Below are 25243 nucleotides of genomic sequence, written 5' to 3' on the forward strand. Positions count from 1 at the left end.
CACCACAACTCAGAAGCTAAAAAGAGTGTCAAAGAGAATGTTGTACCTCTCTCGTCAGAGATGACCTGCACCAGCTCATAACCCTCCCCAGGTTCACTCTCCAGGTTGTGTTTGGCCACAGCTCTATAAATCACTGCTGGAGTCTTATCCTGACTCGTCAACTGGGGAGGAAACAACATATTTTAATATCAAAATCAGGATGAATCGTCACTTCTGAAACACCTTTAGAAGACATTTTTCATAATCTCACATCTTAACATGAGACGTACCAGGATGCTCTTGTATAGGTTGCCATTGCCCTGCTCCAGGCTGACTCTGATGATGCAGGCGTCCTGGGCCTGGGTGTTGTAGGCCGGGGGCAGGGGGGAGGAGGGGGACATGGGTGTCAGGGAGACAGAGCGACGGTGCATGCAGGCTGGCCCGGGGAGAGAGGGAGAGGCCGGGGTCACTGGAACACTGGCTGATGATGAGGTGGTGTCCATGGAGTGGAGAGAAGTACAGGAAGAAGACTCGGACAACTGGAGAGACAGATGAAGCACAGTAATTAGCACATATACGACCTTCATATTGCCAGCCTTTTGGAAAGAATTATAACTTTATTTGCACACATTGGTAAACAAAACACAGAATAGAAAGAAAAGAAAACAATAGGGCTTGTGCAAAACCCCCACCAACTAAATACAACAAAAATGTATCAAGGCAAAAAAAGTGAAGTATCTTAGTGTCATACCTTGTTCTGCTGAGTGTCGGAGGTGTGTATAGGGGTCATGGCCATGCCATCGCTTTCTGAAGGGCTGGAGTCACTAGACGACACACTTACTGAGTCCATGCTCTCCCCAGAGCTGCCAGTAGGGGGCGACCGAGGTGTTTCCCTCAACGGGGAACTCGCTGCCGAGGAGTCTACACCCAGAAACAGTCTGACAGAGAAAAAAGTCAACAAAAAAAAACATCACAAAACAAAAAGTGTGTCAGATAGATCTAATATAAAAAATGATTTAATGGGATTCTGTTAAAACATCAATATTATGGCAAAGGCTCCACAACTGATTGTAGAATTCTACACCATTACAATAATGTCTATATTATTCAGGGTCGATTTAATGTAAATCAAAATATCAAGTACAGTATATGTTATAATTCCTCTAGAGTGTGCTTACAGGCTAAGTCTCTTGACCATGCTCTTGCGGGGTTTGGGTGAAGTAGGACTGCTGTCTCCCACTCCTTCAATGTCACAAGACATAGCATAGCTGCAAGAGAAACCGAAAAGAATAATGACATCACTGCTATCAGTCCACTTAGCCTAAGAAACAATCAGAAAGAGAGGATAGCAAGAGCTGATCTAGTGATATATATATAGTGTGAATGATTGATGTTTGTACCTCTCCTCCTCACTGTGCTGTGGCTGGCTCTTGAACCAGCGAAGGAAGGCAGCGTCAGCACTCAGACAGTAGCTGTTACACGCAGACTGCAGCAGCTTGATCTGAGCAATCACCTCAAACTCCTGCAAGAGAGAGGTCAATGTCAATCATGTCAATTGAGCTGACACTACCAACATGAATGACTTTTCCTAATCACCTAATTAGTGGTTTAGAAACAGGTTGAAAATGACACTCACCCTCCGTCTCTTCTCAAAGTTGATGAGCCCACCCTGCAGAAGACACAGAGGACACTGAAAGACTGAACTCTCACCCCACGCTGGGCTGGCTAGACAAACAGCAGTGGACTTCTCCAAAAACTGCCAAACTAATTCCTCACATACCCATGGAAACTCATGCTTTAGTTGCAAACAGTGGTCACAACACACAAGTCTCTACAACCAGAGTCTCTACACCCAAACAGAAGGAGTGAGTAGGATGACAGTAAGGCTCACCTCTACTAGGTCTGGTAGAGCAGTATCTAACATGGTCAGGTCTGTCAGGAAGGTGCCCAGGTAAGGTATCGTCCCCTGCATGGCACCCTGGGAGGAGAGACAAAGCATAGGTTAAAACATACCAATCAGCAAGCACAGCGAAGCCACTCACTTTTACCCCCTTCCCGAAAAGGAAACAAACAGGGCCGCGAACCCATAGTGGCTTGTAGCTTGCTCCATCACTCACCATTTCCTTCTGCAGCTGGAGTCGTTTGTGAATGCGTTTCTGGTGCTCCTTAGCACAGCCTTCCAGATTGGCAAACTTAGAGGTGCCCTCCTGTCGGGGAAATATCAAATCACTACTAAAATCAATCAATTCATCTTCAATTAACTACTTCCTCAACATCCACAATGTCTGGTATGCAGGCATTCCCAGAGCAGTCTCACCCTCATCAGCAGCTCTCGGCTGGTCAGGTAGTTGTTGTGATCTGAGAAGATGTCTGATAGTTCCTCGAACGTAGAGATGCTGTCTCTGTGGAAATGACAGAGAAAGGTTAGAATTAAATTGGGAATGCATAAGAACTCTATCACATGAGTTGTGAGTGACTGATCAGTTCATTTGCATTCAGCTTGTGAAAGACCCACTTGTGCACGCAGGACCAGGCCCTCTTCAGTCTGTAGAGTGGGTTGGATTGCAGTGCAGATACGATGGCGTGCAACGAGGAGAAGTTCTTACGCATGCGACACTCCTGAGCGACGTCTATCCAGCGCTGGATGACCCGTGCCCTGAGGTGCGGGCGGATCTGGCGTCGGTGCAGTATGGTGCTGACCACACATGCTGCCACAGCATTGAACTGGGTGATGGTGGCACGGATGGTGGAAGCACTGTGCTTGTTTTGCTTCTTATCCCTCTGGGACCAGATGGAACCCAGACAGTGGTGAGGAACCACCTTCTTGAACAACAACTGGAAACAGACAAACAATGACTCTATTAGTATTCAATCTTTTGAAGTAACTGTCCAGTGAAAATATTACTTTAAAAAAAGTGAATATTCTGTTAACGCATACCAAAAAATTGTATGTGGCCAAAGCATAAATTGTCCAAAGTCTTTTTTTTTTTTTTAAACACACCTCAAAAACTTGTATCATAAAAATGCTTGCTATTTCCTCATAGAACATGAAGTCATGTTGGCTCATTGGCTGGGGTCCGCACACAGCATAACACAGAAAAGCTGATTTATAACCTACTTAATTATCATTTTTAAAAAGGAAAAACTACTCCACTCATATTATAATTATTTATAGGTCGTATTTCATAGAAATATGGTAATACTGGACAGTTACTTTATAATGTATATTTATCCTATATTGTTCAAATACATTGGAAACCCATACTTCCACCCAGCCACCCTCAGCCTCTTACCGCATCCATATAGGTTAGCTGCTCGGCCACCAAATCTGCATCAAATGACAGGAAGTCTTCCTGGACCTCGATCTCCACTTCCTCATCCTCACCCAGGCAGAAGGAGCTGTTGCCATGGAAACCGCCAGAGAAACCTACGAGGAGGAGAAATGATCAGATTAATGATTTCATTCATGATGGCAGGGTTGCCAACTTTTGAAGATCGCACTCCAAGCTATCTCCATTCGTGAATGTCATTGGCTCAAACCCCTAGCCTGGGTTAAAGTTCATTTTCTGCATTTCTACATATTTTCATATGGCTTAGACCCATGACCAGGGTGGAATATTTATGTTTTTTATTATTATTCAAGATTCTCTTACAGTTTGCAAAAAAAACGAAACAAAATAATTGTCACATGTACCAAATGCAACAGGTGTAGAACTGACTGTGACACATCCGGCGCCGACAGAAATGGCCGCCTCGCTTCGCGTTCCTAGGAAACTATGCAGTTTTTTTTTTTTTTACGTGTTATTTCTTACATTGGTACCCCAGGTCATCTTAGGTTTCATTACATACAGTTGAGAAGAACTACTGAATATAAGATCCGCGTCAACTCACCATCAGTATGACCAAGAATATGACTTTCGCGAAGCGGATCCTGTGTTCTGCCTTTCAACCAGGACAACGGAATGGATCCCAGCCGGTGACCCAAAAAAAACGACTTCGTAAAGAGGGAAACGAGGCGGTCTTCTGGTCAGACTACATAGACGGGCACATCGTGCCCCACTTCCTAGCATTCTTCTCGCCAATGTCCAGTCTCTTGACAACAAGGTTGATGAAATCCGAGCAAGGGTAGCATTCCAGAGGGACATCAGAGACTGTAACGTTCTTTGCTTCACAGAAACATGGCTCACTGGAGAGACGCTCTTGGTGGCGGTGCAGCCAGCGGGTTTCTCCACGCATCGCGCCGACAGAAACAAACACCTTTCTGGTAAAAAGAGGGGCGGGTGCGTATGCCTTATGGCTAATGAGACGTGGTGTGATCACAGAAACATACAGGAACTCAAATCCTTCTGTTCACCTGATTTAGAATTCCTCAGAATCAAATGTAGACTGCATTATCTACCAAGAGAATTCTCTTCGATTATAATCACAGCCGTATATATTCCCCCCCAAGCAGACACATCGATGGCTCTGAACGAACTTCATTTGACTCTTTGCAAACTGGAATCCATACATCCTGAGGCTGCATTCATTGTAGCTGGGGATTTTAACAAGGCTAATCTGAAAACAAGACTCCCTAAAATGTATCAGCATATCGATTGCGCCACCAGGGCTGGCAAAACCTTGGATCACTGTTATTCTAACTTCCAAGACGCATATAAGGCCCTGCCCCGCCCCCTTTCGGAAAAGCTGACCACGACTCCATTTTGCTGATCCCTGCCTACAGACAGAAACTGAAACAAGAAGCTCCCACGCTGAGGTATGTCCAACGCTGGTCCGACCAAGCTGATTCCACACTCCAAGACTGCTTCCATCACGTGGACTGGGACATGGGTTAGGGTTTCGTATTGCGTCAGGCAACAACATTGACGAATACGCTGATTCGGTGTGCGAGTTCATTAGAATGTGCATTGAAGATGTTGTTCCCATAGCAACGATTAAAACATTCCCAAACCAGAAACCGTGGATTGATGGCAGCATTCGCGTGAAACTGAAAGCGCGAACCACTGCTTTTAATCAGGGCAAGGTGACTGGTAATATGACCGAATACAAACAGTGCAGCTATTCTCTCCGTAAGGCTATCAAACAAGCGAAGCGTCAGTATAGAGACAAAGTAGAATCTCAATTCAACGGCTCAGACACAAGAGGTATGTGGCAGGGTCTACAGTCAATCACGGACTATAAGAAGAAACCCAGCTCAGTCACGGACCAGGATTTCTTGCTCCCAGGCAGACTAAATAACTTTTTTGCCCGCTTTGAGGACACAGTGCCACTGACACGGCCTGCAACGGAAACATGCGGTCTCTCCTTCACTGCAGCCGAGGTGAGTAAAACATTTAAACGTGTTAACCCTCGCAAGGCTGCAGGCCCAGACGGCATCCCCAGCCGCGCCCTCAGGGCATGCGCAGACCAGCTGGCTGGTGTGTTTACGGACATATACAATCAATCCCTATACCAGTCTGCTGTTCCCACATGCTTCAAGAGGGCCACCATTGTTCCTGTTCCCAAGAAAGCTAAGGTAACTGAGCTAAACGACTACCGCCCCGTAGCACTCACTTCCGTTGTCATGAAGTGCTTTGAGAGACTAGTCAAGGACCATATCACCTCCACCCAACCTGACACCCTAGACCCACTCCAATTTGCTTACCACCCAAATAGGTCCACAGACGACGCAATCTCAACCACACTGCACACTGCCCTAACCCATCTGGACAAGAGGAATACCTATGTGAGAATGCTGTTCATCGACTACAGCTCGGCATTTAACACCATAGTACCCTCCAAGCTCGTCATCAAGCTCGAGACCCTGGGTCTCGACCCCGCCTTGTGCAACTGGGTACTAGACTTCCTGACGGCCCTCCCCAGGTGGTGAAGGTAGGCAACAACATCTCCACCCCGCTGATCCTCAACACTGGGGCCCCACAAGGGTGCGTTCTGAGCCCTCTCCTGTACTCCCTGTTCACCCACGACTGCGCGGCAATGCACGCCTCCAACTCAATCATCAAGTTTGCGGACGACACAACAGTAGTAGGCTTGATTACCAACAACGGCGAGACGGCCTACAGGGAGGAGGTGAGGGCCCTTGGAGTGTGGTGTCAGGACAATAACCTCACACTCAACGTCAACAAAACTAAGGAGATGATTGTGGACTTCAGGAAACAGCAGAGGGAACACCCCCCTATCCACATCGATGGAACAGTAGTGGAGAGGGTAGTAAGTTTTAAGTTCCTCGGCATACACGTCACAGACAAACTGAATTGGTCCACTCACACAGACAGCATCGTGAAGGCGCAGCAGCGCCTCTTCAACTTCAGGAGGCTGAAGAAATTCGGCTTGTCACCAAAAGCACTCACAAACTTCTACAGATGCACAATCGAGAGCATCCTGGCGGGCTGTATCACCGCCTGGTACGGCAACTGCTCCGCCCACAACCGTAAGGCTCTCCAGAGGGTAGTGAGGTCTGCACAACGTATCACCGGGGGCAAACTACCTGCCCTCCAGGACACCTACACCACCCGATGTTACAGGAAGGCCATAAAGATCATCAAGGACAACACCCACCCGAGCCACTGCCTGTTTACCCCGCTATCACCCAGAAGGCAAGGTCAGTACAGGTGCATCAAAGCTGGGACCGAGAGACTGAAAAACAGCTTCTATCTCAAGGCCATCAGAATGTTAAACAGCAACCACTAACATTGAGTGGCTGCTGCCAACACACTGACTCAACTCCAGCCACTTCAATAATGGGAATTGATGGGAAAGGATGTAAAATATATCACTAGCCACTTTAAACAATGCTACCTAATATAATGTTTACATACCCTACATCATTCATCTCATATGTATATGTATATACTGTATTCTATCATCTACTGCATCCTTATGTAATACATGCATCACTAGCCACTTTAACTATGCCACTTTGTTTACATACTCATCTCATATGTATATACTGTACTCAATACCATCTACTGTATCTTGCCTATGCTGCTTTGCACCATCACTCATTCATATCTTTATGTACATATTCTTTATCCCCTTACACTGTGTATAAGAAATTAGTTTTGGAATTGTTAGTTAGATTACTTGTTGGTTATTACTGCATTGTCGGAACTGGAAGCACAAGCATTTCGCTACACTCGCATTAACATCTGCTAACCATGTGTATGTGACAAATAAAATTTGATTTTTGATTTGATTTGAAATGCTTACTAGCAAAGTACTTAACCAACAATGCAATTAAGAAACATAAGATTTAAGAAAATATTTGCAAAATTGAAAAATCTTTCAAAAATACCGAGGCATATACACACATACATACACACAGGGGGTACCGAGTCAATGTGTGGGGGTACAGGTTAGTCGAGGTCATTGAGGTAATAAACTCAGCAAAAAAAGAAAACGTCCTCTCACTGTCAACTGCGTTTATTTTCAGCAAACTAAACTTGCTGTGAGATGTTACCCCACTCTTCCACCAAGGCACCTGCAAGTTCCCGGACATTTCTAGGGGGGGGGGGGGTATGGCCCTAGCCCTCACCCTCCAATCCAACAGGTCCCAGGCGTGCTCAATGACATTGAAATCCGGGCTCTTTGCTGGCCATGGCAGAACACTGACATTCCTGTCTTGAAATCACGCAAGGAACGAGCAGTATGGCTGGTGGCATTGCAATGATGGAGGGTCATGTCAGGATGAGCCTGCAGGAAGGGTACCACATAATGTCTTCCCTGTAACACACAGCGTTGAGATTGCCTGCAATGACAACAAGCTCAGTCCGATGATGCTGTGACACACCGTCCCAGACCATGACGGACCCTCCACCTCCAAATCAATCCCATTCCAGAGTACAGGCCTCGGTGTAGCGCTCATTCCTTCCACTATAAAAGCGATTCCGTCCATCACCCCTGGTGAGACAAAACCTTGACTCATCAGCGAAGAGCACTTTTTACCAGTCCTGTCTGGTCCAGTGACGGATAGTCTGTGCTCATAAGCGATGTTGTTGCCAGTGATGTCTGGTGAGGACCTGCCTTACAACAGGCCTCTACCACTCAGTCCAGCCTCTCTCAGCCCATTGCAGACAGTCTGAGCACTGATGGAGGGATTGTGTGCCTGGTGTAACTCAGGCAGTTGTTGTTGTCATCCTGTACTGTCCCGCAGGTGTGATGCAGGTGTTGCATGTGGTCTGCCACTCCGAGGACAATTAGTTGTCAGTCCTGTCTCCCTGTCTTAGGCGTCTCACAGTACAGACGACATTGCAATTTATTGCCCTGGCCACATCTGCAGTCCTCATGCCTCCTTGCAGCATGCCTAAGGCAAATTCACACAGATGAGCAGGGACCCTGGGCTTCTTTCTTTTGGTGTTTTTCAGAGTCAGTAGAAAGGCCTCTTTAGTGTCCTAAGTTTTCACAACTGTGACCTTAATTGCTTAAGCTGTTAGTGTCTAAATGACCGTTCCACAGGTGCATGTTCATCGTTTATGGTTCATTGAACAAGCATGGGAAACAGTGTTTAAACCCTTTACAATGAAGATCTGTAAAGTTATTTGGATTTTTACAAATTATCTTTGAAAAACAGGGTCCTGAAAAAGGGACGTTTATTTTTTGCCGAGTTTATGTACGTCAGTAGAGGTAAAATGACTATGCATAGATATTAAACAGCAAGTAGCAGCAGCATTAAAAAGAAAAAAAAAAAAAAAAAAGGCAAATAGACCCAGGTAACCATTTGATTAGCTGTCAAGTAGTCTTATGGCTTGGGAGTAGAAGCTGTTAAGGAGCCTTTTGGCCCTAGACTTGGCACTCTGGTACTGTTTGCCATGCAGTAGCAGAGAGAACAGTCTATGACTAGTGTGGTTGGAGTCTTTGGCAATTTTTAGTGAATTCCTCTGACACCGCCTGGTATAGAGGTCCTGGATGGCAGGAAGCTTGGCCCCGGTGATGTACTGAGACGTAAACAATACCTTCTGTAGCGCCTTCCGGTCAGATGTAGAACTTTGAGTATCTGGGGAGCCATGCCAAATCTTTTGTGTCTTGAGGGGGAATAGGGGTTGTCGTGCCCTCTTCAAGACTGTCTTGGTGTGTTTGCACCATGATAGTTTGTTGTTGATGTGACACCAAGGAACTTGAAGCTCTCGACCTTCTCCACTACAGCCCCGTCAATGAGAATGGGGGCATGCTTGGCCCTCCTTTTCCTGTAGTCCACAAATACACACTCAAAATGACTTGGTTTGAAGTTACTCTGAAATTATTTGGGCATGAAATTTAGAGTATGCTAGCTAGGTAACATTGAATTACATTGGTTTTTGGTTAGAAAATGCTAATATTGGCCTCCTGAGTGGCGCAGTGGTCTAAGGCATTGCATCGCAGTGCTAGCTGTGCCACTAGAGATGCTGGGTTCAAGTCCAGGCTCTGTCGCAGCCAGCCACGACCGGGAGTCCCATGGGGCGGCGCACAATTGGCCCAGCGTCGTCCGTGACTCCTGTGGCGGGCCAGGCTCCGTGCACGCTGACACAGGTTAGGTCAAGAAGCAGTGCGGCGGCAGGGTTGAAATTGGGGAGAAAAAAAGGGGTGGAAATACAAAGAAAAAGAGCTCCTTGTCTCCCTAAGAAACAAACATGTAAATATGCAATTCATTTGTGTGAACTATCCCTTTAAAATAGGACCGTAGTGACTCACTGTGGCCACCCCTGATCTGGGGGTTTCAATATATTAATGTGACTTCATTTGATTTCTGCAGAGTAGCCCACATTCAAGAAACATCTCATGAATATCAATCTTTCAGGTGTTTTGAGGCTGATTTGCAAAACCTTGCCATCATCTTACTCTACATAGGCAAGATATTTTCCATTTGTGTCTACCATCTTGGGCACAATACTAAAATGACAAAACAGAGGCAAGGGGCATTTCAACATAGCACATTTTCCTTTTTTAGGCCATTGTAGGGGATGGCAATTGTTCTGACTTACAGCAGCTATTGTAAAATACAAAATATATTAAAACAGAGATTAAAATATCCTGAAGATAAGAGGACATAGCTTAAATTTGCCCCTACACCAAACCCAAATTATCTTTCAATGTATTGTTGTCCCCCCACAACAATCATAAACACATTTGGGTTCACAATTTGTTTGTGCAAAATAATGTTTATAATACAAATCAAGTCACCTAACCAAGATTCCTGCTGAACGCTGCCTTTTCGTTGTTGCAGCCAATCAAAGTAAATAATGTAGCATATGGATCTGCGTTCATGCAAGTGGTGAATTCAATCACTATAGTAGGCTAGGCTATATTATCACATGCTGTCAAAAGCATTCTGCGACAGGAGTGACAGAAAATTCACTTGTTGACAATAATGCGTAGAAAACAGCGCTACAAGTTGCCGTGCTGCTCTTCTGAAGATGTAGTTCACAAACTTTGATCAGCGGAGAGCAAAGTGCCAGTCCAGTCTGCCGTGGTGCTCCCATAGAAAAGCTGCTCCACGCTAATCGTGAGGGACATTTTTTTTTACCAACGGGCATCCAATCGCCTTGGTCCTGGACCCTCACTAAACTAATCACAGGCGTCAATCTGCTGCGGTTCACAATGTGGAGGTAGGAAAATTATGGATCTCCCAGGTGAAGGTGCTGCAGTTACAACGCTTATGATATACAGTTGAAGTCGGAAGTTTACATGCATTTAGGTTGGAGTCATAAAAACTAGTTTTTCAACAACTCCACACATTTCTTGTTAACAAACTATAGTTCTGGCAAGTTGGTTAGGACATCTACTTTGTGCATGACACAAGTCATTTTTACAACAACTGTTTACAGACAGATTATTTCACTTATAATTCACTATCACAATTCCAGTGGGTCAGAAGTTGACATACACTAAGTTGACTGTGCCTTTAAACAGCTTGGAAAATTCAAAAAAATGTCATGGCTTTAGAAGCTTCTGATAGGCTAATTGACATAATTTGAGTCAATTGGAGATGTACCTGTGGATGTATTTCAAGGCCTACCTTCAAACTCAGTGCCTCTTTGCTTGGCATCATGGGAAAATCAAAAGAAACCAGCGAAGACCTCAGGAAAAAAATGTGTAGACCTCCACAAGTCTGGTTCATCCTTGGGAGCAATTTCCAAACGCCTGAAGGCACCACGTTCATCTGTACAAACAATAGTACGCAAGTATAAACACCTTGGGACCATGCAGCCATCATACTGCTCAGGAAGGAGACGTGTTCTGTCTCCTAGAGATGAACGTACTTTGGTGCGAAAAGTTCAAATCAATCCCAGAACAGCAGCAAAGGACCTTGTGAAGATGCTTTAGGAAACAGGTACAAAAGTATCTATATCCACAGTAAAACGAGTCCTATATCGACATAACCTGAAAGGCCGCTTGACAAGGAAGAAGCAACTGCTCCAAAACCGCCATAAAAAAGCCAGACTACTGCTTGCAACTGCACATGAGGACAAAGGTCATACTTTTTGGAGAAATGTCCTCTGGTCTGATGAAACAAAAATAGAACTGTTTGGCCATAATGACCATCGTTATGTTTGGAGGAAAAAGGGGGAGGCTTGCAAGCCGAAGAACACTATCAACTGTGAAGCACGGGGGTGGCAGCATCATGTTGTGGGGGTGCTTGACAACAAAGTCAAGGTATTGGAGTGGCCATCACAAAAAGCCCTGACCATTAAACCTATGGAAAAATTGGTGGGCAGAACTGAAAAAGCGTGTGTGAGCAAGGAGGCCTACAAACCCGACACAGTTACATCAGCTCTGTCAGGAGGAATGGGCCAAAATTCACCCAACTTATTGTGGGAAGCTTGTGGAATCCTACCCGAAACGTTTGACCCAAGTTAAACAATTTAAAGGCAATGCTACCAAATTGATTGTATGTAAACTTCTGACCCACTGGGAATGTGATGAAAGAAATAAAAGCTGAAAGAAATCGCTCTACTATTATTCTGATATTTCACATTCTTAAAATAAAAGTGGTGATCCTAAATTGAAAAGTTAACGCACGGAACAGACACTGTATTAATCAGAAAAAGAAAGCAGCAGGCCTACTTTTTTAAATGCATGAGAAATAAGGTGTGGCGTGTGAAGAGGGTCAAATGTGTCTCACACACATCCAATGGAGAGAAAGAGATGGGGAGAGGGATAGAGACATGGATAAAAAGACTAAAGAATTGAGGGAGGATAGAGTACTAATTAACTAGATATCTTAGACTGTTCACCCACCCTCGGAGTCTGGATCCAGACTGGCTTCGGCTTGTAGCTGACCCAGTAGACTCTGGGCTCTACGAATGGGCTCCGATCCAGGCAGGGCCCTCTGTAGATAGGCCATGACTCTGTGGAGGCAGGGGTAAGATGGAGGCTCCTGGAAGTCCTCTGGACACTGGTCCAGCCAGACTCGAAGGATGGAGGCCAGGGCACTGAGGGTGAGGAGGGAAGGGGGGCAGAGGTAAAGTCAAGGAAGCCTGCTGGGAGCAGCAATTAAAGACAGACAGACTAAGAAAGTAGGAGATGTTGAGAAATCTTACGTTCGAACGGCTCCTTTGGTTTCAGAGGGTCTACATCGCTCCATCTGTCCTTCACTATCCTCTGGAATTCCATATCTGAGAAAAAGAACAAGATAAAATAACATTTCAGCATCAATGTCTACCATCAGTCTGTAAAAGAAGTGAGACCAATAGGTTTCATTGGCCTCTCAATGTAGAGCGGCAGTGTTCTTCAGTCACAGTGTGTCACAGCCCAACACTTATACATAAAATTGACCTCGTAAAAATCATGTTGATTAGCTAAATTATTTGAACCAGGTCTTATAGCACTATGGCTGGGAGAAAAGCCTGAACACACTTGGGCCCACTAGGACCAGGAGTTGCCAGCCTCTGCTGTACACTACAGCCCCCAGACGTACTTGTCCAACAGCAGCTGCAGCACAGTGTGTGTGCTGGCGAAGGCGCGGTACGTGGACAGGAAGATGCTGGTGTAAGTGAGGTCATTGTCCCCGAACGCCGTCAGCAGGGTCTCCACCAGCCGTTCCAGCGTTCCTGCACGGATACTCCGGATCTTACAGGTTTCCAGCTGGCTCACTGTGTGGCCAGGGGGCAGCCGGTCCCCCTCAGCCTGTGATCAGACAAGATGGAAAGAACCAAGGAACGATGAGAACGAGGAAAGAAATGGAGGGAGAGAGAGGTGTTGAGACAAAGGTACCCTATATTTCATTCTTAAGCAGATGTGTCCGAGTATTGTGTCTGCTGGGAGAACAATTAGAAGAGAGATATTTGGTGCTGCAAGCACACTAAAACAGGAAACTCTCCAATCTGCTTCTAATCACAGAGTGGAGCACCCCTCCTCCACCCGGTCCTTTGGCTGAGAGGGAGGCAAAGAGGACAGCAGACTCAGTCCAACTCACAGTAGCTCTCCACTCTCGAAGTCAGTACTGCTCTCTGGCAAAAATCTCACCACAAATGTACTGACTGTCAAGTACCAAACACATACATTCACATTTGTATAGCATTTCTTCAGATAGCACTCTATGGGCAGCACCAGTGTGGCACTGTGGCTCGCTGTTAACATTATCTTGCTTTTCCACTAAAGAAATGAAGGGATTACAATCACCAACAACCAAGAGACAATCAACAGAACAGACAATGGTCTTGTTTTCACTAGCTTACTCAGACATTCACATATACAGAACTCCCATTCCCTCCCACTCAGGGGCTACAATAAACAAGCACTCCAAATGTATACTGCCATATGATAATGTGGGGTAGTTGTTATCATCTATATGCTTTGCTTTAACAGGATGCAACATGCAGGGAAAGAAGAATTATGGTGGCAGTTGGGTCGTTCCACGTCAAAAAGCACAAGAAAGACGAATTCAACACCCACCATCTCAGATTGTTCTGAAATCGTTTAATTTGTTAGAAACAGATAAGATTAGCATTCCTGCAACAAACAAAAAATAATAATAAATAAATAAATAATTTTTCCCCCTGAGAAATTAAGCTGATTGATTGCACACAAATTGACCATTTTCATTTCTAGGATTCATATAACATTCAATATTCAACAATTATAGTACCCAACATCCTATTTGGACCTAATTTTTTTCTAACAATGTGTAAGACATGAGGACTCCAAAGAAGTGGTCAATAACCATCCACAGACACAACAACGAGTATATTGGATCAATTCTCTATGCTTGACAAGTAGTATGCCGCTGCAGCTCAGAGAATTGTTTCTTGATCCTATGTCATGATTTCTCAGTGAATTTGGTGATGGATTCTTTCCCCTGTTTAGAGAAATTAGTAATTGAAGTTGTTGGGTGTATGTCCCATCCTACATCCTGATAATACCAGGTTCTGACCACTAGATGGCGATGTTCTTGCCATTAGACATGTTTTTTAAAGAATCCCCCCCATTGTTTAAAGGGATAGTTCACCCAAATCACAACATATTCATTTTTTTCTTCTTTTTCTTACCCTGTAAGCAGTCTATGGGCCAGGTATGACAGCAACCCATGCTTTGGGTTTGTTTACCTGGCCACAATTTCAAATGCTTTTTGGCATTTGTGGCACAAATCCAATGCAAGTCAATGGTAACTATATTAGCATTTCCACACTTCATATCCCAAAAAAATCTATAAGTAATATCCTTGAGTTACACAATCAATTTCTAGATACTTTAGGATGATTTGCAAGAAAATGCTAACATAAGTACCATTGACTTGCATTGAATTTGTGACAAAAATGCAAAAAAGTTAGCATTTTAAACAGTGACTTTAATGACTCATTTGTCTGAACAGGTGGGGGGGGGGGGGACAAGTTCACTGAGAATACATTACATAGGATGAAAAAAACAAAAAACAATGCTCTGAGCTCCATACTAGTCGTCAAACAGAGGACTGATACTATATACACTTTTTGTTGGGGTGAGATTGGTGTGGGTGTTTGGATGTCCGTGGACGGCTTTTGACCACTTCTTTGGATTCCTCATGTCTTAGTCATTGTTAGAAAAGGGTTTGGTCCAAATCAGATGTTAGGTACTATAATTATTGAATATTACATTAATCCTATAAATTAAAATGGACAATTTAGGTGCAATCAATTAGCTTAAATTTATCAGAGATCAAATTATATTTCAACAAAACAATGTTTCCGGAATGCTTATCTTATCGATTTCGTACTACAGAAACAATTTCAGAATAAATCAGACGGTGGGTGTCAAGGCTTGCTGAAATGACATGGAATGACCTAATTAGAACCAGACAGAGATCATTAGAGGACGCTCCATTGCACCCGTCTCATTATGGCATCTGTACGAGCATGGGCAGTGCCATAGTGGCCATCTCCATTTTGAAGTAGTACATTTTCTTATTTTGCTACTTCTATGAGTTGGTAAACAAACTGAAAGGGTGCATACTGCCACCTGGAATGTGCTGTTAGAACAGGTATAAAGCCAAGGTCTGGCATTTGACTGCCACCTGCAGTTATGGAATGTGAGTATAATTGACTATAATTCATGAGTATAATTCATTGGCTGATCCCTCTTGACGATATGGATGGAATTTTGTGATTCTTCCTTAACCCATAGGAAGTCCCTCCCAGTTGACTACTTCAAAATTGTAAAAGTCCTCAATGGCGCTGCCAGTGCTAAAACAGGCTTTTGGGCACTAGAGTAGTCTCTCTCTCTATGGAACTGGCAAATCAGGAAATCACATGACTTTGACAAACAGTTGAGTAGGCTATTTGTGTAAAAGTTTTTATATGGCCTGCGCAGGGTGTTGGCAAAAATGGGAGAATTCAACAGTTTAAATGTTAAAACGCCCTGTGATTGCAAATTGACATTACTGCATATCTTACAATGAAACAGACCAGCTCTATCCACAAAACTACTTCTTGTACCCCTCTCCTTTCAAAGAACTATAGACTTATCTAATTGCAATGTGATTCAATCTGTCCAATGTTGCCATGTTAACTAGTGATTATATCATCAATTCTCAAATGGAAAGATTCAATATGTCTATAGATATAATGCATTGATCAGGGTTATTGTTTGAGCCTGATAAAGTCTCTCACAAGTTTGCGTGCTTTCAACGAGTTGTAGTGAAAGAGCAGTGGTCCACTCACCCCCAGCCATCTTGCTCCCTTGTTGGCAGCCTGCTGAATCTGGACCCTCTTCAGTGTCACGTTGTATATTGCTCCCTCCTCCACTTCCTCCCCCCAGTCCTGCACCGAGCTCTGTGGGAGAGACATAATGAACTGTTGACACACAGACAAACCATCTTCTAGAACACAGGACCACAACAAAACTGAACAAACCAAAATTGTAGCAAAATGTATCACATTTAAAAATAAGTGATGTGTGTCTAGAAACAAAAGAGGATTACTTTTGTTATGACTCAAGGACAGCGTGAAAGAGATAGAGAATGAAACCCATACTGAGCAGAGTGCCACTGAGTAGGAGAGCCTGTCTCCCTCACCACCATACCTTTTACCATCTCTGAGAGCTGAGGTCAGAGCTGGAGAGGGCCACTGGAGCGCAGGAGATGAGAGCTAAAGCTGAGAACTGTCTGTAGACTGAAGACAATCAAAAATCCCCTGCCTGTCTGAGACTGGCTCAGCCTGAAACCTCCCTCCCAGAGCCTGGAACTGGTGGAAACACAGTACATGTACTGCTCACTGCTCCACACACACACACACACACACACACACACACACACAATATTGTCTACTCTCTGGCTCTGAATCCATATTGGCGACATATTGCCTCTCAGCTATGCAGAGCACACACACAGAACTGCAGTTCACTCAAATCAAAAATCTGCCCAGTCAAGAAGGAAGGCAGCCACATGCAGTGTAACAGTGACCAGAGCTAATTTCAATCCCATAAAGAGGAGCTGTTTAGAGGACAGAAGCACTCCAGTAAGTCCAAACTCTCACTTTCCACCACTGCCATAACAGGACAATGGCAAAGTCCACTCCCTCCACAGACAGAGTGGTGGCAGCTAGAGTCAAAGGTTACAGCTAGCCGTTAACAGGCTTAAAATGCCAGCTCTTAAGGCCAGTGGCACTTAGCCCAGGACTGTTGTGGGTAGACGTTTGGGTTCTAACAAAAACACAGCACAGAGGGCCATGTGGGGAACCCACCCCAAACAATCACAGTCAGGCACTAATAAACAGCGTGTGGTGGCAATGGGCTCTGGTGAAGAGAGAGAACGTGTGCCACAGAGGAGTAACCGAGTCCAGGAGATAAAACAGGCCAGAAGGTCTGTATTTTCCATCCGTTTCCTGTACAGTGCTGCCTCTCTGCCTGCGAGATAAATACTTCACTCAGTGAGTTATGCAGTCCAGTCCAAAACAATAGCAGGAGGTATTTCTGCTCTGTGGCCCAGCCTGCTGAGTCCACAGTCTGCTCAGAGCCTGCTCTTTGTGCCAGGCATAAATGTTTTTCAGACTGGGGTTTAAAGGCCTGCCTGCTTTGTGGACCAAGTTGGGGCTTATGGTGTACCAAAGGCCCTGGGCGGGAGTTATAAAAAGAGAGATCAAACAAGTTATTCTGTCACAGGGGACATTTTAGCTCTGTGTCATCTAATATGCCTATAATACAAAAGCTGAGATAAACATGGTTGTGAATAGGAATGAGTTTATAGACTACATGGCATATAAATGACCCCAGGATATAAACAGAAGATGGCTTGTTTACTAACTCTAATTTCATAATTGCTGGACAGCCTTCAGTTTGGAAGGATGCTCCAATTCAGCGGAGAAGGACGCCAACTACAGAATAGACTATTTGCTCGGGCAAATAACAGTAGTCTGTCTCCGACCCGCTTCTGCTGACATCACAGAACACGGGTGTTGAGCCAAGTGAAAACAATACGCTCAAGATAACAACAACGGTGTCAAGTCTTTGGGCTGATCCGTAGGCTTTGTGCTTGCTCCAGACGCAGCTGCAGGGACCCGTGAAAGGAGCTCACGCCCCAGGGCCAAGGCAATTGTTCTACCATTTCACTCTCCGCCCAGAGACAAAAGTTTTTCATTTCTATGGGGAAAAACGAATGGTATCATATATTCGGACACTAGTTACATTTCCATAGCGGCCGCGTCTTTACGCAAAACGTTTACGCACAGGCGATACAGACCATTTAAAGTGCACCACGAGAGCGTTGAGGGAGAGAAAACAATTAAAACTCAATGTTCAAATTCATCGCCCCCCCCCCTTCTTTCCTTTATTCTCTACTTTCCCAAGCATACCCCCTCCCTCTCCAGCCGCTCTGAAAGCTGACTCTCAAACCACAAAAGCAACAGTCTGCAGCACAGAAACAGTGGAACTTTTTTTTTTTACCATCTTAGCTTTCCAGGCGAATCTCATGGTCAGCGCTTCTCTCATGATCCGGGGACTGCATCAGAACACGGTATAAACAGTCAACCCAGGCAATAAATGTTTCCAGTCCCCAGCGACATACGGTGCGGTCCTGCTCTGTAAAATATATTCTTCACTACACAATCCGTCACAGCTCTCTTGTCTGTGTTGTCCCCCTCTCTCAAATCCTCCTCCTCTCTTTCAATCTCCCTTCTTCCTCAATCCCCTGTTGAATGGCTGAGCTCCGCCCACCGCACTCGCGGTCCTCACAATAACCCCTCCCGTTACCATTTTCTTTAGATTTTTAATTTTCAGGGAGAACATTATGTGAAAGATACAATCTGACAGTAAATTTAAGATAGTAATTTAGTGCCCGTCGAGATTTTCGTTGATATTACGCATGCATGATTGTGTGTAAAGCTTAAATCTGAAGTTCCTTCATCCATTTTTGTACGTTCATTAATAATAAATACATATTGATTTTTAATTTAATCTTTATTTAACCAGGCAAGTCAGTTAAGAACACGTTCTTATTTTCAATGACGGCCTGGGAACAGTGGGTTAACTGCCTGTTCAGAACGACAGATTTGTACCTTGTCAGGTCAGGGGTTCGAACTCACAACCTTCCGGTTACTAGTCCAACGCTCTAACCACTAGGCTTATAATTGCCTCATGAGCTTAGTTCAACTGTCAAACCCCATCAGAACCCCAAATATAAGCTTGTTTTACTCCAGTGTTTGTAGACATTGTAAATAAACGCTATATACCCCCAAAACATGCTTGAAACTATAATTTTTATATCTTGGATGGTCAAGTCCTAGCTCTGTCCATGAATTTGAGTGGTTACATTTCTCCAGGCCCACCCTTTAGCTTTTAACCAAAACAGAGGCGGGGTAACGCTTTGTTATTGTTTCAACTAAGGATTGGCCCTTTAAGCCAGTGAGACAATACAAGAAGGCTGGAGCTGCAGTCACGATTGTGTATTGTTTATGTGAATAGGGTATGTGTGTGAGAATAGTCAACAACTGTTCCACTGTTTATGTATTTGTACACATAGTCAACCACCAGTGGTGTAAAGTACTTAAGTAAAAACACTTTAAAGTGCTACTTAAGTCGTTTTTTGGATATCTGTACATTACTATTTATATTTTTGACAATTTCTACTTTTACTCCACCACATTCCTAAAGAAAATAATGTACTTTTTACTCCATACATTTTCCGAGACAATCAAAAGTACTCGTTACATTTTGAATGTTTAGCAGGACAGGAAAATGGTCCAATTCATGCACTTATCAAGAGAACATCCCTGGTCATCCCTTCTGCCTCTGATCTGGAGGACTCACTAAACAGAGAACATCCCTGGTCATCCCTACTTCCTCTGATCTGGAGGACTCACTAAACAGAGAACATCCCTGGTCATCCCTACTGCCTCTGATCTGGAGGACTCACTAAACAGAGAACATCCCTGGTCATCCCTACTGCCTCTGATCTGGAGGACTCACTAAACAGAGAACATCCCTGGTCCTCCCTACTGCCTCTGATCTGGAGGACTCACTAAACAGAGAACATCCCTAGTCATCCCTACTTCCTCTGATCTGGAGGACTCACTAAACAGAGAACATCCCTGGCCATCCCTACTGCCTCTGATCTGGAGGACTCACTAAACAGAGAACATCCCTGTTCCTCCCTACTGCCTCTGATCTGGAGGACTCACTAAACTCCCTAGTCATCCCTACTTCCTCTGATCTGAGGACTCACTAAACAGAGAACATCCCTAGTCATCCCTACTTCCTCTGATCTGGAGGACCCTGTTCCACCCTACTGCCTCTGATCTGGAGGACTCACTAAACAGAGAACATCCCTGGTCATCCCTACTTCCTCTGATCTGGAGGACTCACTAAACAGAGAACATCCCTGGTCATCCCTACTTCCTCTGATCTGGAGGACTCACTAAACAGAGAACATCCCTGGTCATCCCCTGCCTCTGATCTGACGGACTCACTAAACAGAGAACATCCCTGTTCCTCCCTACTGCCTCTGATCTGGAGGACTCACTAAACAGAGAACATCCCTGGTCATCCCTACTTCCTCTGATCTGGAGGACTCACTAAACAGAGAACATCCCTGGTCCTCTCTACTGCCTCTGATCTGGAGGACTCACTAAACAGAGAACATCCCTGGTCATCCCTACTGCCTCTGATCTGGCGGACTCACTAAACACAAATGCTTTGTTTGTAAATTATGTCTGAGTGTTGGAGTATGCCCCTGGCTATTCATAAATTGTAAAAAATAATAATAATTTGAAATTATTTATACTTTTTACTTTGACTTTTGATACTTAAGTATATTTTAGCAATTACATTTACATTTGATACTTAAGTATATCTAAAACAAAATACTTTTAGACTTTTACTCAAGTTGTATTTTACTGGGTGACTTTCACTTTTACTTGAGTCATTTTCTATTAAGGTATCTTTACTTTTACTCAAGTATGACAAGTGAGTACTTTTTCCACCACTGTCAACCACTTACTTGAGTCAGTGGAGAGATAGAAATCAGCAGGTGGTCAAACATTTAGAGAGTTATTATGAAGCCATTAGGATGATCAGTAAAGGTATGTCTCGTGTAATAACTTCAGCCACCAAGACCCACACAATGCACTGTGAGTAATGTACTGCACCGGTAGTAGGACTAGACTTCCAGTGGACAATGGGAGCCCTCTATAGGAGAGTAGGCTGACCATGCCGTGACCCGTGTCCTCTGACTCTCATACACTGGCCCATGTAACACACAACGTCACACAGCATCACACCAAACGTCACACACTGTCAGTCGGTGCCCACAGACGTACAGGCCGGCCAGGGTGTCACTGCTCCCCAAACAGCCCAGTCCAGGTTGGCTGCAGGCCGGGCCAGAGGCCAGAGGCTGCCTGCCTGGAGGGCCAGGGGTCCAGGGAAGCCCTGTGTAGCCTGGCTGGAGGCCAGTTCCCAGGCTGGCTTGCCCCACCATCCACATCAGTCTCCAGGGCTCTGGGAAGCATCGACAGGCAGTGGGAAAGGTTGTGACCCCTGGCTCTCCCCTGGGGACTGTTGTGCTGCTCTCAGAGGTGAGTGATGTCATCCTTCTGTGCGACAATACTCCTTCTGACAAATGTGACAGGCACAGCTCAACTCTACTGGACCGATGAGCACACATCTCCCATTTCACAAGGACTTGGTTTGGGATGCAGAGAGAGAGGGCTAAGATCTTTGGTGCAATCTTCGGAGTCAGGCGCTGCACTGTTCAGATTAAATAAGAGACTGTTTGTATTGGCCCAGCTGCTGGGGATAATAAATAAAGCCATATATCTGGTTGATTTACAGTACTAAGATCCTACTGCTGCTCCAACAGATCTTCTAGTCTGGAGCAAGTCTCTATGGAAAAGGAGGTTTGTTTGTCTGGGGGGCCGGAGGAGGGGTGCTGTTCATCCTGAGATCTGGAATAAAATATATCTCCAATATCACAGCACAGACTGGGGGACTGCACAGAAGGGTCAGCTCTCCCCTGGCTGGACCCCTGGACCCCCGGCCGCCAGCCTTCCCTCTGGGGGACCCCTATCTACCCCCCCCCCCCTCCCCCCCTGCAGCGTAGAGTGGAGCCGGACAAAAACAGGAGGCGCACGGTGCTGTTGTTGCACCACTGTGGGGAAAAAGGCACATTCCAGGAAATCTCCCACTTCCTGCCTGCAGCCTCCCGACTCCACAAAGCCTGCTGTCTTCATACATGACGGGTGGGGCTGTCAGGGCTAGAGCCATAAAACACTACTACTGCTACAGAGACAGGAGAGGAGAGGAGAGGAGAAGAGAGGAGAGGAGAGGACGGGAGAGGATAGGACAGGAGAGGATAGGATAGGACAGGAGAGGAGAGGAGAGGAGAGGAGAGGAGAAGAGAGGAGAGGAGAGGACGGGAGAGGATAGGACAGGAGAGGATAGGATAGGACAGGAGAGGACAGGACAGGACAGGAGAAGACAGGAGAAGACAGGAGAACCATACAACTCTACATCAAGGGGACAAGATTGCATCAGAACACTCACTTACAGAGAGAAGAGAAGAGAAGAGAGGAGACACTCAGTAGAGCACTATAGGGATCTAATTATCCATCTCAGAGCCAAGAGAGTTTTGCAGATAAGACAGCCAGACCATTCAGGATGGTTTGAAGCTGCTCTGTTTAAGTGAAGAGGATCAAGAGGTCATTGTCAGAGAAAGTGTACTGTACTGTTTAGTGGGTGTTGCCAGAGCTGTGTGTGTGTGTGTGTGTGTGTGTGTGTGTGTGTGTGTGTGTGTGTGTGTGTGTGTGTGTGTGTGTGTGTGTGTGTGTGTGTGTGTGTGTGTGTGTGTGTGTGTGTGTGTGTGTGTGTGTGTGTGTGTGTGTGTGTGTGTGTGTGTGTCATAAAGAGTTCACAGCAAGGTCAGGAGCTCATGGAGAAGCCATTTAAGCCAGAAGAGATCAAGCCACAACAATAACAGAGTCATTAGTGGAATTCAGAGGGAATTTAGGAATAATTATTATATTTTGTACATCAAGCTGGATGGACATTTTAAGTTGAACCTTTATTTAACTAGGCAAGTCAGTTAATTAGGTAGAAATTCTTATTTACAATGATGGCCTTTCATTAGCCTGATATGAGCAAAAAATAAGATTCATCCTCATTATTAAAGTATTGGCAGCTGTTAGAGCCAGAGACTCCAGTGGAAACTCTGTCATTGCATCATTGCATAACAAGCAATACTAGGAAGGTCCTGTCAGCGTCCAATGCCAGTCTGTCTGTCTGTCTGTCTGTGAGACACAGGGAGGGATCACTTCCCCATAGCCTCTACTCCCACTACTACTGCCACTATTGTGACTACGTTATGTCAGGTACACTTTGTGCCTGTGTGTGGGTGGGCCATGTGTCCTGCTATATGTGTCTGTGTGTAATTTACACTGTGTGCGCATGCAGATCAGTGTGTGTGTATGTTTGTGTTTTAACCACACTATCCAGTAGGGAGTGGTATATACTGGATGTAAGATGGTGAATTTATCCAGAATCAGTGCTGGGTTTGCCAATGCAACGTGCAGGAGCCACAACGCCAGAGGAGTTGGTTGTTTTTAGGACTTTATGATCTTCTAGCTTTGTAAAATGCTCCTGTAACGGGATTCTTCCGTCAAAGGAGAGGATGACCAAAATGCAGCGTGGTTGATATTCATGCTTGTTTTTAATAAGAAAACTATACATGAATAAACGACAAAAAACCAACAACCGTTTAAAACCGAAACAATCCCGTGTTGCACAAACACTGACACAGGAGACAATCACCCACAAAACCCAACACCAACATATTTCCCTCACTAACTTTAAACATCAGCTGTCTGAGCAGCTAACCGATCGCTGCAGCTGTACATAGCCCATCTGTAAATAGCCCACCCAATCTACCTACCTCATCCCCATATTGTTTTTATTTACTTTTCTGCTCTTTTTCACACCAGTATCTCTACTTGCACATCATCATCTGCTCATCTATCACTCCAGTGTTAATTTGCTACATTGTAATTACTTCACTACTATGGCCTATTTATTGCCTTACCTCCTCACGCCATTTGCACACACTGTATATAGACGTTCTTTTTTTTCTATTGTGTTATTGACTGTACGTTTGTTTATTCAATGTGTAACTCTGTGTTGTTGTTTGTGTCGCACTGCTTTGCTTTATCTTGGCCAGGTCGCAGTTGTAAATGAGAACTTGTTCTCAACTATCTTATGTGGTTAAATTAAGGTGAAATACATTTTTTTAATTAAAAAGGGCACAGTCAGTTGTGACCTCTCAATCATGCAGATTACAGTTTCCACTCTCTTGCTCATGTTCCTCTTCTCTCTTCATGTCTCTCCTCCATGTTTCTACCCTCTCCTTCGCTCTCTCCCTCATGTTTCTCCACTATTTTCCTATCTTCTTAAGTTGTCCCCCTTTCCCATGTTTACACCCTCTTCTCGTCTCCCCCACTCTCCCTGTAGTGCATGTTTACCCCCTCTTCTCGTCTCCCCCACTCTCCCTGTAGTGCATGTTTCCCCCCTCTTCTCGTCTCCCCCACTCTCCCTGTAGTGCATGTTTACCCCCTCTTCTTCTCCCCCACTCTCCCTGTAGTGCATGTTTCCCCCACTCTCCCTGTAGTGCATGTTTCCCCCCTCTTCTCGTCTCCCCCACTCTCCCTGTAGTGCATGTTTCTCGCCTCACCTCTCATTTTTCTCTCCCCTCCTTCTCTCCCGTCTTCTTCTCTCCTCCTCTTTCCTCCTCAAAATCAAATCATATTGTATTTGTCACATGCTCCGAATACAACAGGTGTAGACCTTACCATGAAATGCTTACTTACAAGCACTTAACCACCAATGCAGTTCAATGAATAGAGTTAAGAAAATATGTACTAAATATAATGTACTAAAAATGAGGCTACTTCCCGGGGGGGGTAAATGTAGACTTGGCGCTCCGGTACCGCTTAAATTCATTTCTCATACACACACACACACACACACACACACACACACACACACACACACACACACACACACACACACACACACACACACACACACACACACACACACACACACACACACACACACACACACACACACACACACACACACACACACACACACACACAGTTCATTCATAATTGTTTAGCAGAGAGAACAGTCGATGATTCCGGTGACTGGAGTCTGTGATAAAATTTTTGGGGCCTTCCTCTGACACCGCCTAGTATATAGGTCCTGGATGGCAAGAAGCTTGGCACCCCTATAGTCCACGATCAGCTCCTTTGTCTTTCTCACGTTGAGGGAGAGGGTGTTGTCCTGGCATCACACTGCCAGGTCTCTGACCTCCTCCCTATAGGCTGTCTCATCATTG

General features: G+C 44.9%; 1 protein-coding gene across 2 annotated transcripts in view; it reads right to left on the minus strand.

Annotated features, from left to right (window-relative positions):
* Positions 1 to 25243, minus strand: part of rgl1 (ral guanine nucleotide dissociation stimulator-like 1) — a 37712-nt gene that overhangs the window by 3110 nt on the left and 9359 nt on the right. The window contains exons 1-16 of one of the 2 annotated variants that reach the window (XM_064935256.1): positions 18307 to 18558; positions 16089 to 16199; positions 12872 to 13080; positions 12495 to 12569; positions 12193 to 12386; positions 3273 to 3406; positions 2495 to 2814; positions 2297 to 2381; positions 2097 to 2186; positions 1871 to 1957; positions 1616 to 1648; positions 1380 to 1501; positions 1158 to 1247; positions 731 to 917; positions 270 to 518; positions 47 to 161 (exon numbers count right to left, since the gene is read on the minus strand). In XM_064935256.1, coding sequence (XP_064791328.1) covers positions 47 to 161; positions 270 to 518; positions 731 to 917; positions 1158 to 1247; positions 1380 to 1501; positions 1616 to 1648; positions 1871 to 1957; positions 2097 to 2186; positions 2297 to 2381; positions 2495 to 2814; positions 3273 to 3406; positions 12193 to 12386; positions 12495 to 12569; positions 12872 to 13080; positions 16089 to 16199; positions 18307 to 18351 — 2146 coding nt within the window. In that variant the 5' untranslated portion in view covers positions 18352 to 18558. Of the gene's footprint in view, positions 1 to 46; positions 162 to 269; positions 519 to 730; positions 918 to 1157; positions 1248 to 1379; positions 1502 to 1615; positions 1649 to 1870; positions 1958 to 2096; positions 2187 to 2296; positions 2382 to 2494; positions 2815 to 3272; positions 3407 to 12192; positions 12387 to 12494; positions 12570 to 12871; positions 13081 to 16088; positions 16200 to 18306; positions 18559 to 25243 lie in introns of those variants that run through there. The other variant, XM_064935255.1, reaches the window with a different exon arrangement.

Source organism: Oncorhynchus masou, chromosome 24 (genome assembly GCF_036934945.1).
Source record: "Oncorhynchus masou masou isolate Uvic2021 chromosome 24, UVic_Omas_1.1, whole genome shotgun sequence".
Lineage (NCBI taxonomy): Eukaryota > Metazoa > Chordata > Actinopteri > Salmoniformes > Salmonidae > Oncorhynchus > Oncorhynchus masou.